The sequence below is a fragment of the Tamandua tetradactyla genome, chromosome 3 (genome assembly GCF_023851605.1).
Source record: "Tamandua tetradactyla isolate mTamTet1 chromosome 3, mTamTet1.pri, whole genome shotgun sequence".
Taxonomy (NCBI): domain Eukaryota; kingdom Metazoa; phylum Chordata; class Mammalia; order Pilosa; family Myrmecophagidae; genus Tamandua; species Tamandua tetradactyla.
Window position 1 is genome coordinate 197,858,566 of NC_135329.1, and position 19,361 is coordinate 197,877,926.

Genomic DNA, 19,361 nt, shown 5'->3' on the forward strand with positions numbered 1-19,361 from the left:
AGGCCATGGTGGCTCAGAAGGCAGAGTTCTCGCCTGTCATGCTGGAGACCCAGTTCGAGGCCCAGTGCCTGCCCATGTGAAAAAAACAAAAAAGCAAAGGGAAAAATGGCTGAAATAAGTATTGCCTTTACAGTAATAACACTAAATGTTAAGAGATTAAACTCCCCAAAGTACACAAATTAGCAAAATGGATAAAAAAGGCATGATGCAACTTAGATGTTGCTTCCAAAAGACTCACCTTAGACACAAAGACATCAACAAGTTGAAGTGAAAGAATGGAAAAAGATACTCCATGCAAATAGTAACCTAAAAAGAGCTGGAGTAGCAATACCAATAGTGGAAAAGAATAGAATTTTAGTCAAAGGCTGTTTTAAGATTCAAAGAATATTATATATTAATAAAAGGGAAAATCCACTAAAAAGAAATAACAATCGTAAATATTTATGCATCTAACAATGGCCAAAATACATGAGGCAGATACTGGCAAAACTTAAGGGAGATATAGACACATCTACTATAATAATTGGAAACTTCAGGACACCACTCTCATCAATAAATAGAATATCTAGACAGAGGATCAATAAGGAAGCAGAGAACGTGAATAAAATGCCAAAAAAAACAGTCCTAACTGTTCGTATAAACAGGCATATACGAAGCATTGCATCCCAAAATGCTAGAACACACATTCTTCTCAAAGTGTGCATGGATTATTCTCCAGGATGGACCACGTGTTGGGTCACAAAACAAGTCTCAATAAATTTAGCAAGACTGAAATTATAAAAAATCATATTTTCTGACCATAATGGAATGAAGCCTTAAATCTATATCAGGTGGAAAATTGGAAAATCCGTAAATACAGAAGTTAAATACACTATCATCAACAATCAGTGGGTCAAAGAAGAAATTTGAGAGAGATCAATAAATATTTTGAGACAAGTTAAAATGAGAACATATCACAACTTATGGGATACAGTGAAGGCCATGCTGAGAAGGAAATTTTATAGCTCTAAATGCTTACATCAAAAAAGAAGAAAGAGCTAAATTCAAAGACCAAATTGTCCACCTGGAGGAACTAGAAAAAAGATTAACAAATCACCCCAAGGCAACCAGAAGGAACGAAATAACAAAGATTAGAGCAGCAATAAATGAAATAGAAAACAAACAAAACAATAGAATCAACAAAACCAAAAGTTGGCTCTTTGAAAAGATCAACAAAGTGGAACAACTGTTAGCTAGGCTGACAAAGAAAAATAAGAGAGAAGACACAAATAAATAAAATGAGAAATGAGAGGAGTGACATTATTACTGACCTCACAGAAATTAAAAGGATCATAAGAGGATACTATGAACAACTGTATGCCAAAAACTTAGAAAACCTAGATGAAATGGACAAATTCCTAGAAATTCATGAACAACCTACACTGACTCTAGAAGACATAGAAGACCTCAACAAACAAATTTCGACAAGAGATTGAATCAGTCATCAGAAACCTACCAACAGGTGGTGCACGGGTAATTCAGTGGTGGAATTCTCGCCTGCTATGCGGGAGACCAGGGTTCGATTTCTGGACTGTGCAACTCCACCCCCCCCACACCCCCCAAAAACAACCTTCCAACAAAGAAAATTCCAAGACCAGATGACTTCATAGGTGAATTCTTTCATTCATTCCAAGTAGACTGCAAATACTACAACAAAATTACAAACCAATTTCTCTTATGGGTCTAGATGCAAAAGTTCTCACAAAATATTTTCAAATCAAATGCAACAGCACATCGAAAGAATTATACACCAGAATCGAGTGGGTTTTATCCCAGATATGCAAGCTTGGTACAATATATGAAAATCAATTAATGTAATACACCACAGCAAACAAAATGAAAGGGGAGAAAAAACACATGGTCATCTCAATTGACGCAGTAAACCATTTGCAAAATTCAACATCCTTTCCTTATAAAAACACAGAAATATAAGAATGAAGGAAACTTCCTAACATGATAAAGAGACTATATGAAAATCTCACAGCTAACATCATATTCAGTGATGAAAGATTTAAAATTTCCCCTCAAGATCTGAAAGAGGACAAGGATGCCTACTGTCACCATTGTTATTCAACATTTTACTGGAAATTCTAGCCAGAGCAATTAGGCAAAATGAAGCAATAAAAGGCATCCAAATTGGAAAGGAAGAAGTAAAACTTTCACTATTTGTAGATGACATGATCCCATATGTAGAAGGTGCCAAAAAATTTACAACAAAGCTTTTACAAATCAACTAATTCAACTAAGTGGTAGGATACAAATCAATACACTAAAATCAGTAGTGCTTCTGTACACTAGTAATGAGCAATCTGAGGAGGAAATCAAGAAAAAATATATTTATAATAGTAACTAAAAGAATCAAATATCTAGGAATAAATTTAATCAAGGTTATAAAGGATTTGTATACAAAAAAGTATAAAACATTGTTAAAAGAAATCAAACACCTAAATGAGTGGAAAGACATTACACATTCATGGATTGGAAGACTAAATATTATTAAGATGTCAATGCTACTCAAAATGATTTACAGATTCAGTGCAATCCCAACCAAAATTCCAGCAGCCCACTTTGTAGAAATGGAAAAGCTAATCGTCAAATTTATTTTGGATGAGTAAGAAGCCTCGAATAGCCAAAACATCTTTAAAAATTAGAGGGCTTACACTTAATGCCTTTAAAGCATATTACAAAGCTATAGTGGTCAAACCAGTATGGTACTGGCACAAGGATAGATATATCAATCAATGAAATAGAATTGAGAGTTCAGAAATAGACCCTCATGTGTATGGCTGATTGATTTTTAACAAGGTTCCCAAGTCCACTCAATTGGGAATAAAATGGTCTCTTCAACAATGGTGCTGGGATAACTGGATATCCATAAGCAAAAGAATGAAAGAGGACCCCTATCTCAAATCATACACAAAAATTAACTCAAAATGAATCAAAGACCTAAATACAAGAGCCAGGACTATAAAACTCCTCAAAGAAAATGAGGGGAAGCATCTTAAGGATCTTGTGTTAGGCGATGGTTCCTTAGACTTTACACCCAGAGCACAAGCAACAAAAGAAAAATGGGACTACCTCAAAATTTAAAACATTCGTGCATCAAAGGACTTTGTCACAAAAGTGTAAAGACCACTTATTCAATGGGGAAAAAATGCTTGGAAACCACCAATCCAGTAAGAGTTTAATATCCAGAATATATAAAGAAATCCTACCACTCAACAATAAAAAGACAAAAACCCAATTTAAAAATGAGCAAAAAGCTTGAATAGACATTGCTCCAAAGAGGATATATAAAGGCTAAAAAGCACATTAAAAGATGCTCAGCATCACCAGCTAGTCGGGAAATGCAAATAAAAACCACAATGAAATATCATTTCACACCCACTGGATTGGTTATAATAAAAAAAATACAGAAAATATCGAATAATGGAGGGGTTGCAGAAAAACAGGAACACTCATCCATTGCTGGTGGGGATGTAAAATGGTGCAGCCACACGGAAGACAGTTTGATAGTTCCAAAGGAAGCTAAATATAGAATTACCATATGACACAGGAATCCACTACTAGGTATATACTCAGAAGAATTGACAATAAGGATTCAAACAGATATTTGCACACCAATGTTCATAGCAACATCATTCACAATTGCTAAAATATTGACACAACCCAAGTGCCTATCAACCAGTGAATGGAAAACAAAATCTGGTTTGTACATACAATGGAATATTATTCATTTTAACAAATGTACAACACTAACACAAGGTGATAATAGGGTGGTTTATTGGGGAAAATACACTTAATGTAAACAGTGGGCTATAGTTACCAGTGCTGTGTTAATATTCTTTCATTGATTGTAACAAAGGCACCACACTAAAGCAAAGTGTCAACCCGAGGGGACATCTGAGAGCACTGGTTTTTTTACATGATTCTTCTGTATACCTACGACTTACCTAATTAAAATAATAGTAATAACGTATTTCACAGGTCTGTGTATTGTGTGTTTAAATGAGGTAACCCATGCAAATTGCTTCACACAATGCCTAGAACATAGAATCTCTCAATAAATGCTGCAGCTACTATTTTTTAAAAAGTACAATTATTAAACAGTGCTATCATCAATTGCTTCAAATGCTCCACACCAATTCAAGGTATTGTTGGTGGGATGGGATTTGGGGGTCCTGTACTTTATGCATGATGGTTCTGTAAACCCACAACTTCCTCAATAATTTTTTTTTAATAAAGAAGGGCAAACTATGTGGGACCTAACTCCCAGAGATAAGCCAGAACCTGCCATCATGGGAGTGAGAAAGCCTTCTTGACAAAAAGGCAGAAGAGAGAAATGAGACAAAATAAAGTCTCAGTGGCTGAGAGATTTCGGAGTCGAGAGGTTATCCTGGAGGTTATTCTTAAGCATTATATGGATATCCCCTTTTTAGTTTGTGGTGTATTGGAGTGGCTAGAGGGAAGTACCTGGAACGGCTAAACTGTATTCCAGTAACTTTGATTCTTAAAGATGATGGTATAACCATAAAACTTTTACAGTGTGACTGTGGATTGTGATAACCTTGTGTCTGATGCTCCTTTTTACCAGGGTATGGACAGATGGGGGGGAGGCATAAAAATAAATAAATAATGGGGAGGAGATAAAAGTTAAAAATTGGGTAGATTGAAATACTGTAGGTCAATGAGAAGGAGGGGGAAGGGGTATGGGATATATGTGTTCTTTTTTTTACATTTTATTTTGTTTTCTGGAGTGATATAAATGTTCTAAAAATGAACATGGTGAAGAATACACGACTATGTGATGATATTGTGAGCCACTGATTTTATAATATGGTTGGACTATACATATGTGGATATTTCTCAATAAAAATATTTAAAAAAAAAAGAAGGGGGAAAAAGCAGTTTCTGGAGCCCACCCTCAGCAGAGCATCCTATCATACACAATTGGCTAATTAGTAAAAATGGATCGTTTCAGTTAGTCTAGAACAATAGGAAAAAGGATGGACACTGCAGCTTCTACCAGCTATGCTGTCAACTGCCAGAGACAAGCATGGGCATCTTCCAGACCTTCAACAATGCACATTCCACTGTAGGAAATTTACCTGGGCCCATCAGAGTTGGTATTATACCCCTATCAAGATTTGGGGGGTCGGGTTATCAGGTTAGAAAGGTGATAACCAAAGCTGTTCTTACTGTCTGCTCTCCCCAGGTTTCTTTTGATTGGCAAGCCCAAAGCCGGCATCACTTATAAAAATAGAACTGACATGCCCTTTGCCACCGCATCTGCCCAGTAAATTTCTGTTTATCCTTTGAGTTTTGCCTCAGGGTCACTTCCTTTGAAAAGTATTCTGACTGCAGGTAAAATTATGCCCTCTCCTCTCAGCTCCCATACTAATTTTACTCACATATTACTTTACGTTTCAACTGTTTGTCTGCTAATCCACCTTATTCCTCTATGATGGGGTCTCTTTTTTTTTTCTTTTTCTTTTTCTTTTTTTTTTAACATGAGCAGGCACCGGGAATCAAACCCAGGTCCTCTGACATAGCAGGAAAGCATTCTTGCCTGCTGAGCCACTGTGGCCCACCCGATGGGGTCTCTTGGTAGCAGGAACTATGTTTTATTTACTTTTATAGCCCCACTGCCCAGCTTACAGTAGGAGCTTGGTAAGTATTCGATGAACAAATCAATTAATGGGGAAACAAAGTTCACTGCCTTTCTCTTTCACTCTACAAGCAAAGGAAAAAGACAGCTTTTGGGGGGGTTATTCTCAAGAATCAAGAGCTGTATGAATTGTCAGCTGGATGGAATAGGGTGGAGTTGGGCAAGCTGGGATGTCAAGAAGTCAGGTTTTCAGTTCTATGTTTAAAACTACCCTCAATGCCACTGGGTCACAAAAGCCTATGGAACAAGGCTTGTTACCACACTTCTTGGAGGAAAGGCCCAGACACCATTGATTGTGTGTGTGTGTGTGTGTGGCAGAGCTTTGTAAGGCTATAGCCAGGGATCTAACAGGATCATAACAAAATGTTAGCCAAATAGTAATTCCACGACTCATCCTCACACACAGATCACTTGAGCTGCTGCCTCTTCCCCTCTCGCCCTCTGGTTCTAGCGGTGGTGGTACAGCATGAGAGACAGTAAGGTTAAAGTGTCTCCATATTCCAAAGTGACTTCATTTCTTAAGTATGCCATGGTGAATGCCTCTGACCCAAAAAGGTGATGGGCCCACGGTGAATGCCGTGGTCATGTAAATCTCTTCAATGCTGCAGTCAAAATCTTCTCTCTAAGCTCTAACTTCTCAACCTCGCCTGCACCCATCTCTGTGGATTCTGATCCCTGGATGGGGGTCCTCTATAAGCAATAAACCAACTTGCTATTTCTCTTTTCAATTCTAATCCTCCCTGGGTTGAATAAAAAGATCACTATCTTGTACCCTCTGCATCAATTTGAAACACCAGAAATATGGCTTTTAAGTGAATTGCTAAGCCCCTGCCTCCTATTCCTTCTCTAATACTTTGCACCGGCCCAAAAAGAATCCAACCTCAAGATAATTTGTGTGCCTGTGGTCCTCCAGGAACAAGTAACTCACCCCTGTGCCCCAGGTATGATGACTATATTGGACTTGTTCAACTCAACTCACACTCTCGTGAAGGTGAGAAAGTTCTTCAGAAGGTTGCGTGGGGGTGGTATAAGAGAGTCATCCCTGGTTCATTGATTTACTTATACTTTTATTCAACAGGCAGGGTGCTGAATACCCATTATGAGTCAACATGCACCTGGGATACATTAGTCAGGAATACCTAAAGGCAAATCTACAAAGATGGTAGAGCTAGTGATTTCACTGACACTGGGCAAGAAGCCCTGAGCCCAGTTGTATTTCTTTCTTTTCTCTCACATATCATCTAGCATGACTTCCAGATTCATGAGAGCTTGTCTAAGACTGGTGCTGGAGGTGTGGGTTTTGGCATAAATTCTCCCACTCATCACTTGCTCTACTCCTCAACCAGTTCTCCTTATCCAGGCATGATGAAAAGCCAAAAAAGCATTCACTCCAAACGGTTGAGACCCAGGTCTTCATCCCAAAAGTAGATTTCCTTCCTACAGAAAGCTCAGTTATGGTGCCCTGTGACATTTTTACCTCTTAATTACGTTGTTGGAAAATTGACTTCCATTCCATGTTCACACACATCCATCCCTACCTTTCTTTAAGACTTCCTAAACCCATGATCATGAGCCAGTGGCCTGGTTCACTGCACTGATTCTATGTGCCAGCACTATGAAGATTTCTGTTAATCTAGGATGTTCAACAAATAGCCACATATCAGAAGTGAAAGCTGTTACCTATTCCTAGAAAAATTACTGCAAAGGATTGACTCAGCAGCTGACATCAGTACATCCAGTACTTATTCTTAAGCTGTGATTTTCAGCTTTTACTTTTATTTTTCTAATGAAATCTTGTAGCTATATGGACAAGGGAGAACTTCTGCACCATCAGGTTAGATTTTGCTTGAATGCTAAGGGTTCAAAGCCCTCAGGGCTGCTTTTCCCCGAGGACGGCGTTAGGACTGGGGAAGTCAGGCTGCATTTCCCCAGATTGATGAGGCCAAAAAAAAAGTCATGGAAAAAAGAGATCTTCAGACACTTTCAACATGAAAAATATGAGTGGTGCAACAGATTTCAGAGAGGATGCAGAAATAAAAGAAAGGCATTTTACAAGTTTATCAAAAAGATATATAAACTACATGCAGCAAATTCTGAGACCAAGCAATAGAAGGGAAAGTGAAGATGTAAGATAAGTTTGTGTTGTGTAATCCTGCATTCTGGTAGCATTTCTCGCATATGTTGGGTGTGAATGGTTTTGTTTTGTTTTTTAAATGCCCGTTTTTAACTTAAGCTTGGCACAAGCATATATTGACATGATGAATGGGTATGACAAGCAGCATAGGGTGAGGTGTGAAAAAAAGCAGGCTGGGCCTCCAGGCTGAGCAGAAGTCCAAACCTCCTTCTGCTATTTCTAGCTATGTGACCTTGGCCAAATTGCTTTACAACTCTGAATCTCAGTTCTCTCTTCTATAAATTGGGTCTAAGAAAGCCCAGCCCACAGAAATGTATGTGGCTTAAACAAGATAAGAGCAAGTGTACAAAACAGTACTAGCTTCCTTTCCTCTTGTTACATTATTTTTGGAATAGACAATTGTCAGATAAAGGGCCACACATCTGAGTGGGAGAACAAGTGTGTGAACTAAGATCAAAGACCTTTTAAGAATTTGGAAAATTTACCACGCTTCAAATTGTAAAGGTAGTCCTTGGGTTTAGCAAAAAATGAACTCCTATGCTTTAGATCAATCATCTTAGAACTTTCTGTGATGATGGGAAGGTTCGACATCTATATTGCCAATATGGTAGCCTCTACCAGCATGTGGTTATTGCACACTTGAAATCTGGCCAGTTCAACTGAGGAACTGACCTTTTAATTTCTTTAACTTTACTTTAAATTTAAATAGCCACATGTGACTGCAGGCTACCGAACTGGACAGCACCCCGTTTACATGTTTCTGACTGCCACGTTCTTCCACCCAAGCCTAGTCTTGGGGAAGCAAAGAGTGAACACCTAAGCACACAGGTCTGGAATCAGACTACCTGGGTTCAAATCCCAGCTCTGCCACCAGGCGATCTCACTTAGCTTCCTTGTCCCTCAATTTGTTCATCTGTAAAAGGGAAATGCTGAGGACATCCCCTGCTCCATATGAATTGCCAGCGGCAATATACTGTTTAAATTAATGAGTAAGATTTTCAAAGGCCATTATTGTTTTCTCTATAAAAAACAGTGCTCATACTTTATTGTAATTATGTGCTTATTTAAATGCTTACCCACTTGATTATAAACAAACCAGTGCCAAGCATCACATCTAGCATATTTAGACTAAGTGTTGAAAGAAGGAAGGAAGGAAGGAAAGTAAGTATAAAGAAGGAAAGAAAGGAAGGTAAGAAGGAAGGAAGGAAGGATGGAAATAAGTGTTAATATCGTCACAAAGAGTGATGCTGCTAAAATAAAATAAATAACAAAATACAAGAGCTTTGAATAAAAATATCTGTGGAGATGACTATTGGAGACGAAGACAGAGCCCGGCACTCTGGGAAAAGACACACTTCCAAGTAATGCTGAAGGAATTTGATAGCTCTGAGAACAAGGTGACAGGAGGGTAGGTGGTCTCAAGGAGATTTTTCTAGATTCCACACCCACAAAAAATAATCTTCAGTCCTTAGATGCTTGCTCTAACAAGCTTCTCTAAGAGAATACAATTGTGGATTGTGCAATCTTATGTGTCCTCATTATTGTCAAGTTTAAAATGTAGCATTGGAAGTGAAGTGTATGAGTTCCCCATTTGTGAGTTTTTTATTAATTAAAAACACCAGTTCCCCCAAAAAAGCACTGCTGGGCAAGTTTTCATAACTGTTTATTCATTATAAATAGTAAATATTTACTGCACTTTTTACATGAAAGACATTTTTACAACACATTGTTGTTGGTTGAGGCTGCAACACAGATAGTACTTCTTTTGTTCCATCACCCTCTAAGGCCAATGTATGACCTAATCTCTGTACTATGTCTAGTCTCACTAACTCACTACATCATAGTTCTAAACTCTAAAAGGAATGTATTTGTGCCTATCTCATTCATTGTCCCAAGAATAGAAAGAAATAAATAACACTGCCTTCCACTTTCTCGTTCCTCAACATTTCAAAAAACAAATTTATTGACATTCTAAAATGTCACCACACAAATGTATGTAAACCTCAGTTCCTATAATCTTTTACTATTGGATATCATTGTATAACTTTAAAGTACATGAGAGCCACGTGGACATTTCTGTTCTTGCCCTGCCTTTCATAGGAAAGAGAAGAATGTAAACATAATCATTTTAAAAAGCATTATAACTTGATGTGGTCTCTGAGCAAAAGGAGCAAGCCAGGTGTTGGTTTGTCCAGCAAATGGCAAACATCACTGTATTCTACCACAATGAATTAAGGGCTGTGAAAATAAAAGCACCTGCAAAAAATATAATTCTGTCTCTGTTTATGTCACCTTGGCCATTGCCAAAGCTTCTGAGAGGTACACAGTATTGCACACTGGTAGGCAGTTGTGGGAATGCATGCCACCTCCTTCCACCCAGGCTGGCTTCCAAAATGAATAGGAATTGGGAAAATATCACACACCTCACCCTATGCCAAAGAAAAGAAAACAAGCTGTTCTTCGTGTTATCTCATCTCCTCTTAGCAAGATGTGTCCATGACATTTATTGACAACTGGATTATGAGTGAAGATAATAAACAAATAATTTATTGTGGAGGTCCTTTACATCTAGTCTAGCTTCCTAAAGATGGTGGCATTTATTTTTATATCAATTTCCAGTGTGTAGAAGTTAAGGGTTCCTCCATTCCTGCTTCATTACGAGCAGTATTAAGGTTGTAGAAGTGTCAGCATTGGACAGCAAACAAGTTATACTTTAGAGTATTCTCCTACTACATTTTAGAACATTCTGCTTGCTCAAACCAGTTCAGGTAAGTCTCAGATAAACACACACACACACACACACACACAAAAATAAAATTTAAGAAAGGAATGTTTTAGCTCCTTGATCATCAGCACTAAAGAATTGGGATATTTTGATATATAGCCATGTTAAACCTTTGCCTTAAAAAGCTGCATTTATCCTTTTTTTTTCTTTTTTTTTGGCTCCAGGTCTTCCTCTTCTTGGCTGCTTTTGTCGATCATGTTCAAAGTATTTGAAACCAACTACTTGGAGAAAGAAAATCAATCACTCTCCTTTGTCTCTTGTGGAGACTGCCCCTCAAAAGGGTGATATTTTTTTTGAGAAGACTCTTCACATCTAGGTAGAAGAGACTGGAAACGGGGCCAGTTTTAGCTCCAAGTGTTCACTTATGCAATATCTGGCTTGAGATAATGAAAGGCACCTGTAAGGAAACAAATGCAGCTTTTTAAGTCATGCTGGGACAACTCACAGGGGCAATATCAGCTACAGGCTGACAATGTCATATTTAATACCATGGTATCAAAGGATGGAAACTAATATTTTTATTCCTGAGACAAGTTTGACACAACTCTGTGTCCTGGGGATTTGGGAATTATATCCCATATGATCCCTGAGCTGACCTCATTAAGAACATGTGTTTCTAATGCCAGGAGTTCTTTCATTTTGGCCAACCCTTGTGTTTTACCTAGTGGCAATCAGATTTCATGTCTCAGCAATTAAAAACCAGAAGATGTGGTTGACATCAGTTAAGAAAATAATCATACAAGGGAGCTCTTGCTGGAACAACCAGCTGGCTTGGCCCCCAAACTGACAGTGGGCATGCGCCTCTGACTCCCCTTCCTTAAGGAAGAGTTGAAATTTAACTGTCACCCGACCAAGAGCAATTGCCCTCTAGAAGGTCCAAGGCTTACTTTGTCCATACTGCCCATATTGGTAGCCTGTGACAGGGTCCATACTGTAGCCTGTGGTGCTGTAGGTGGGTGGACAATAGGACTGAGATGTAGGCAGGCTGTCCAAGCTCTTCATATGCTCTAGTCTCTGACTGCAGCTGGCTGACACCGTGGTGGTGGGTTCCAGGCCCCCAGTGAGAGGCGAGAGAGCATAGTCAGTCTGAGGCTGATGAGGTACTCCGCCGTGGTTGGTCAGGAGTCCCATTACCTAAAACAAACAGGCAGAAGTTAAAAGGCAGAGGGGAGCAGGTCAAAACCTATGGCTGAAAAAATAACGTGGAAGGGCAATTTTTATTGCTTCGGAAATCTGTTTAAGAGCTATCCAGAGGATGCCAACCTCAATTCAAAGTGGCAGAGATATTACATCATGCTCCAGTGATAACATCTGACTGCAGTTTTGGGAAAAGAAGAGGGACAGGTACGGGGGTGGGGGGAATGAGGGGACAAAGAAAGAGAAAAGGAAGAGAAGGAAGGAGAGGAAGGAGAGAAAGAGAGAGAGAGATCACACCATGCCCCTAATGATAAAATCGGATTGGAATTTCAGAGAAAGAACGGAGAGGATTGAGGGAAGAAGAATCATATTTGTTCATATAAAAAATGCCTAGTTTTTCCTATACAGTAGCTGATCATGTATTGCATCTGGAAGTGTCACATGTGATTTTATACAGGCATTTGCTTACTATTTTTTTTTAGGTTAAATTATTGCAAATCAAAGTTTTCAGTGAATGTTGAGGTCCCTATGTCATTTTGTTTTCATAGTATTCCCTCTCAAGAAAGCTCCTCTCCCTATTTTGGCTTCCTTTGGAGTTTCGGAATGATGATTGCCCACTGATGTTCCCTCGTGCATTACACGTCCGTCCCAATGTCCAATTAGTATTTCAGTCATGTACTCTGAATTGTGAGAGCTCTGAGGGGAACAATGTACTCATCTTTATATCTCCAGGACCTAATACCATGCTTGGCACATATTAGACGCTGATGAATGAATGAAGAGTAAACAATTCTCCAAGTAACTGCCCCCATTAAATATCCTTCCATTTCTCCTCTACACTAACACTCCATCTATGAGAAAGAAGTGTTAAGAGGAAAGAAAAGCATGGAATGCAAACTTCTTAGAAAAAGTCAATTCCATTCTTGAAATAACTCTGAAAAGCAAAATGACTTTAAAAACCTGTGATAACAGAAGCACTTTCGGATTAAGACAGTGAAGTGTTTCACAAACTCAAGCTCACTGACCCTTACAGCACCTCAGCGATGGAAGTAAGTGGATAATTGATTTTGCACCTGGAGAATTGCAGCACAGAACGGAAGTGATTTCCTCAACTTTACACAATTCAGTGGCAGGGCTCAAAAGCAATTGTGGAAAAAATCTAATTGCTGCTGGGTGAACAGCTTCCAGAAACCGTCACCCGCTTACCCTGCAGGCACCCACAATTGCACAGTATTTTCATAGTATTGCTGTTTTAGTTCAGAAAGTTTGAAGCATATGGAGATAAAAGTATACTAACATAAAAACAAGTGATAGGAAATGAAATGAAAACCAAGCCCTGAATAACAGCTCCTATGCTAACCCCAAGGCTACACTTTCACTCAAAGGTAACTAAGGAATAGAATACTGGGTCTAAGGGTTGTAGCGAGCTGGGGACCAGTATTACATCCTGGAAAAGCACCTTAAATCAGATCCAAAAATGATGATTCCACAATTCCCTTTGGGCAGGATTTGCATGATAAATACTAGAGCTAAACAATAGCTTCTTGAATGAAAGTTTTGAACTGATTCATCTTCAATTAGTCTCAAGAGAATCTGCTCACTACCTCTGTGGCTTATTCTCTCTTCCTTTATTTCAAACGGCCACTGATTTCCCTCATCTTTCCTCATGGGCTCAGTTTTCCATTTCACTGTCTCCCTTTCATCTGAGTTCTTACACGTGCACATGGGAAGATGGGTCAGTGAGGACAGAGCAAAAGAGAGGTGCCCAAATTTTGAAAGCCATTCTAGGGATATAAATTTTCTTGAGATTTGTGGTGAAACACCATTTTATAAAATCTCATTAAAAAGGATTTATATTCTAAAAAAAAAAAAATCATAGTTTTGGTTTATCAGAGATTTGGGGAAAGCAAAAGTCACAAAATTCAACAAGAATCAATAGGAATTCACATCTCCAAGAAGATAGAAAATCACTAGAAATGTGTTCTCATAGGGCCCTAGCCAACATTGTTTATAGTAAGTTATTTACGTCATTTTTTTATTTTACAAAACCTGAATATAACCAAGAACGCATCTAAGTTATTTCCTGAATGTTCTCCTGCTACATGTACATTTGATGCCTTTCTTTGCACTTACATAAATCACTTTAGTGTGCAGACACACAAATTCATTAACTTCAACTGATAAACTAATTTATTAAATATTTTATTTCATCCAAAATTCTGCATAGAAGAAAAGAAAGCTTTTCTTTTCTTTAAAATGGAGGTTGTTCAGTGCTAGACACACTCTTTTCAAATCAGAGGAAACTTCTTTGAGTGCTCAGTCGATAGACAAGAATGAACAGGGAAAGCGATCAGTCTATAAATACAAAATGTGATTTTTTTAAGTGAAGGGAAGATAATGACAGAGAGCACAAATCTTTTACTGTAAATAACCTCTGCTAATTAAGAAACAAGTACTGTCCGGACTTGCTGTGTATATTGTAACGTTAAATGAAAAAAGATCCCCCCTTTGTATTATAGTCATGCGGTCTTATGTATGATAAACAGTTGAATAATTAAAAAAAAAGAAACAAGTACTTAGAAAAAGTAATTGTGAAACTGCCTAAGTCCCAAGAGAAAAAACACCCAGTGGACTGGATGGAAAGGAAATCTATTTTAAGTTAGTGTCCTTCATGACGATACTGACTTGAAACTCAATGAATGATGTACACTTTAGGGAAGGAATGGAATATTCTGCTCATAGTTATAGCTGAAGAGATAAGAGCAGAATTTTATTCAAAATACGCACACTCTCCCATGTGCCATAAGTACATTTTTGTGATAACTTTTTAAATCCCATGCTGTACATTTCCTTTTTACATAACTTTGAAGGCAGCGTTAACTTTGCCTATAGGAAAAAAACAGACAAAAAACCACAAAACCCTTAAGAGAGAAGAAACGAGTCTTTCCTGCAAGCAAAATTCAGCTTATAATATCATTCAAGTAGCAAGTTTTTGAGGTTACTGAATCAGAAAATTATTTTGGACAGGATTTAACTAAAAGGTCTTGAAATATATCTATTGGAGGATGCAGAAGATACAGAACTGTCTGCCAGAGTCCTAGTCTAGGGTGATAAAAAGCTAGTTCCTCAAAGATTCCAGGGCAGAGTGCTTTTAAGGCCTCCCAGATAATGCCTAGACTAGAAAGGATGCCTGTGAGTCTTCCCATCATTATGACCAAGGAGACAGACCAGACGCTAATGAGGGCTTTAGCAATAGCCTTTAGCAATGGGCCGTGGCTTATATGAGAGAACAGAGAGGGCCAAAGGCCTGAGGGTATCGTGGTTCCTTGAACTTCCATGATGAGGTCCTTATTTCACTTGGATGGTCACCTGTTGTAACCATGATTTCTTTCTAGGGACATGGTTTTCTCAAGAATTGTGCAAGAATGGGAAAAGAGGCACTAAAATTTTCCTACATTTGATCTCAAATTTAGGTTAATAACCATACCTAATGTGATTTTTTTCAATATTTCACAATGAAAAAAACCTGGAAAATATGCATCATTTTAATAATTTGTCGTTTAAAAATTAAAAAGGAAATTTGTGCGGAGAAGAAAAAAATGGTGACTATAAAATGGAAAATGCATTACTTTCCCCCAATATCATTTAAAACCTCAAATCTCTATGGACGGGTCCCATTACACTTTTATGTATGCTTCTTCAAAATCTATTTTGTGTTTCATATAGTTCGAGAGAAACTATAGAAATCTCTTTTTGCAGCACAAAGAATTTGATAAGTGAACTTCATAGAATCCCCCCAATATGAATATTCAATGCCTTTCATTCATATTTTCTTTTTAAAATATTGTCACAATTTATATATATATGCTTTTCCTACAGTAATTCAAAGTATAAAAAATTTCATTTGTTCCTACAGCTATTTGTAATTCAAAGTATAAAAAATTCTTCATTTATTGCATGCAATTTATTAGTAAGCTATTTCTGCTAAAGTGTTGGCATTTTTGCCTGATTTTTATTTTTATTTTGAGGAGAGGGGAGACACAAGTCCCTGATTTTCTCAAGCAATTTCAAAGGAAAAGAAACAATTTCAGAACTACTCTTTTCTGTCTCCTGATAACAAATCACATTCTTCTTAAATGCAAGGTGAGTCTGGGGGTGGGGGTGCAGGGAGATATAACAACCCAAAAAGCAATTTCCCATTAAAGATGGCCTCTTCATACTTTTAGTTGTATACAGCTCTTATATGAGGCATCTGAAAAAAACCATTCATTAGATTTCTCAATTGTTAACTCCAAAACATTGCCCCACACCACCATTTCTAAATCCTTTTATGGATAACCTTTAAAAACAAATTTAAAGTCTCAGAATCTTCAACCGGCACTTTATCCACCCATTCCTTGGTCGTTTGCATTATTAAAGACATTTTCTGAAGATCTCCCTAAACTCATTCTCAAGTTTCAGAATTCCAAATAGATTGTTTATATCTTGATTGGAAGATTATATGGTTCAGGAAAAGCTAACTCTTTACAATTACCTCATACCATATTTCTCTTGAATTAATTTTCCTATTGTAAGATTAAATAGAAAAGATAAAAACTATGGGTCAAATTAAGAATCACATTTAAAACGATGTGTCTGGAAAATATTTGTCTTGGCACAAACATTACGGTTTTGCTGTCAGTTGAAAATGCTCAGAGCATATCAGAAATCTAAAATGATTTAGCAAATTATGGTGTACATCTAGGCGCTTCTTTCTTCCTTCGTAGGAATCATATTTCATGCCTTTATTTTCTTTCTTGTATTTAAGTTACCGGATGGTCTTCTGATTTAACGTTTAATAATGCACATTTAGTTGCTTTTTAAAAACCCATTGTGAATTGGAGCCTTGCATGATAGAAAGGGATTTTTAATCTTCTTCCCTCCAAAAGTCTACTAATTAGATGTCTTTTTAAATTTAGATGTAATTTATTCTCCAAACCAAACAAAAATATGCAAATGTTTTCTGCCTGTGTGGGTGTGACTGGAGGAGTCACCTAATGGTTAAATTTCAGTGACTGAATCTTCAAAGCTGAAAAACCTAAACCTAAACAGCAGAAAACTTTCCTGAAAATATCGTCTTCGGGTTAAAATGCCTTAGGAATTACCCTGCAGTTGATTAGCATCTAAATAATTAGATTTTTGGTCCTGTCTGTTTGAAAGCTGCAAGAAGGAAGTTGCCTGAAGGCAGAAGTTTCTCTTAAAGTTTGTATGGTGACCTTCTCACCCACCCTGAGTTACGGAAAGGCCACGGCCGGCCAACCCTCCCCTAACCAGATAGGAAGCCAGTGCATGTACAATGCCCGGCTAAATCTGACTCTATTCTTTATTTTCATCCTCTGTTTGCATTTTACAAGTAGCCATGTTTAATGCATGATGAAACAGCATGAGTGCCAGACAAGTGTGCTGCATATGTTGCATATGATGCCGTTTCATTTGTAGAGGGTACAGTAAGTGTAGTCTCAGTTAGACTCCCAGGGATGCACATGCTTTAATCTCATGTCCTGTTGTCAATTACAGAAAAGGCTTTTATTTTATCAATTCTTTAGTATACCTATTTCTCAATAGGACTAAGCTTTTAAGTTGAGACCAATATTCTTTAGTGGCTGATAACTGAATGGAAATCTAACCAAAGAATTAGCATAGAAATTACTTCCGTGAGACATATATGTATATACATGTATATATGTGTGTGTGTGCATACATATAAATCACATATGTATACATATATATATATGTGGATAGTTTACTTCAGGCCAATGATGAAGAATCACATCATGTATCAATAAAATAAAGTCCAGTGTGAAAAAGTTCATTTCACCTAAACGAAGCATTATACCAGTTAATGCGGTTGGTATCTGACTATGTTAGACCCATTATGGGCGTAATAAAATTCTCATATGTTTTAATTCATTTACGCATGCCTGCATTTAATATGCTTTGTGACCATGTCTACAATTAATATGATTTATGAGAAAAGAACATGTGCAATATTCGGGGGTGGGAGGAGTATAGCATACTTATTTTTTTGTCTACTATGAATGAAAAATATAACAAAACAGCTCAAGGAAAATTGTTGGCTGTTAGCATATTAAGACGGACCAAGGGAATCCTGAGTAAACTTGGGGGGAGTTAATGATGTCCTCTTATCTGACCCTGACACATTTTCAGCATGTAATTCACAGAAGCTCTGTCCAGGGAATCTTGACAAATGCTCCTAACGATGTCAGGGCAATGTTCCATCCTAATGGAAAACAGATGTGGGTCAGATATCCTCATTCATCACTTAGCACAGAGTCTCAAACTCTTTCTGCAAGCAATGACATTACCTGCTGTTAACTCTTTTCACTTCAGGAAATTTCTCACAACCACAGTAGCCTTCTAGAGCATGAACACCCGAACCTATCACTGTTTCAATAACCTGTCTGAAAATATGACTGTGGAAAATCAAACATATATCTTGGTTTAATTTCATGACAACTTCGGGACACGTTGGCTAAATATGAATTGACCTTTTGGGACCTAGGATTCCAAATATGTAAAGGGTAAAGCTTTATGGGGTTGGACATCCCACAATACTTCAATGAGGTGGTGTTTAAAATTTCAACTCTGATTGCCTATAAAGCAAACCTACAGTCAAGGAAATGCAGGGTGGAGTCACCGTAATAACCATTCACAAAATGCAAACATTGCTGAACCTGAACTGCCCAGCCTCATTCTGAAACTCACGAATAGTTTATAATGAACCAGAAAGTTACATGGCCTTTTAGCAGGAAGGGGTTCAACTTTGTGCCCCTCCCCCAACCCCACCCAGGAGAGGGATGCCAGGTTGCACAATATTCCCATTCCCCTAAAATTTGCTCCTCCACCCAATGCCCTAACAATGTGGGGAGCAGAGAGTCCAGCCTACTAGGGGAGAAAAGCAGTTTCCAGCTCAATAAGGACATTTCTTTTCTTTCTTACAGCCCATGTGTGATATAGGCAAATATTTCTGTGACTGTCTGTGTTAGTTAGATTCAGTTGTCAACTTGGCCCAGTGAGCATACCTAGTCTTGTTGCTGCGGACACAAGCCAATGGTACGTGAACCTCATCTGTTGCTAGTTACATCTGTAGTTGGCTAAGAGGTGTGTCTGCTGCAATGAGTGACGTTTGACTTAATTGCTGGTGCTTAAATGAGAGAACGTAATGTAGCACAGCCTAGCAGCTCGGCATTCCTCGTCTCAGCACTAGCAGCTCAGCCCAGGCCTTTGGAGATGCAGAAAGAAGTAACCCCGGGGAAAGTTGTTGGAACCCAGGGGCCTGGAGAGAAGACCAGCAGAGACCATCTTGTGCCTTCCACGTAAGAAAGAACCTCAGTGGAAAGTTAGCTGCCTTTCCTCTGAAGAACCAACAAAATAAATCCCCTTTTATTAAAAGCCAGTCTGTCTCTGGTGTGTTGCATTCCGGCAGCTAGCAAACCAGAACACTGTCCAAAGTCAATTCCATGAGACCATATCTACCAAATGTCTGAAGACCATAGACAGGAAACTTCCCTGCCCGTATCTTCATATGACAGCAGGTG

General features: G+C 38.1%; 1 protein-coding gene across 1 annotated transcript in view; it reads right to left on the reverse strand.

Annotated features, from left to right (window-relative positions):
* Nucleotides 1-9,515: 9,515 nt before the first annotated feature.
* Nucleotides 9,516-19,361, reverse strand: part of PAX3 (paired box 3) — a 94,176-nt gene continuing 84,330 nt past the window's right edge. The window contains exons 8-9 of the mRNA XM_077152043.1: nt 11,514-11,760; nt 9,516-11,023 (exon numbers count right to left, since the gene is read on the reverse strand). Of these exons, the coding sequence (XP_077008158.1) occupies nt 10,989-11,023; nt 11,514-11,760 (282 nt within the window). The 3' untranslated portion in view covers nt 9,516-10,988. The remainder of the gene's footprint in view (nt 11,024-11,513; nt 11,761-19,361) is intronic.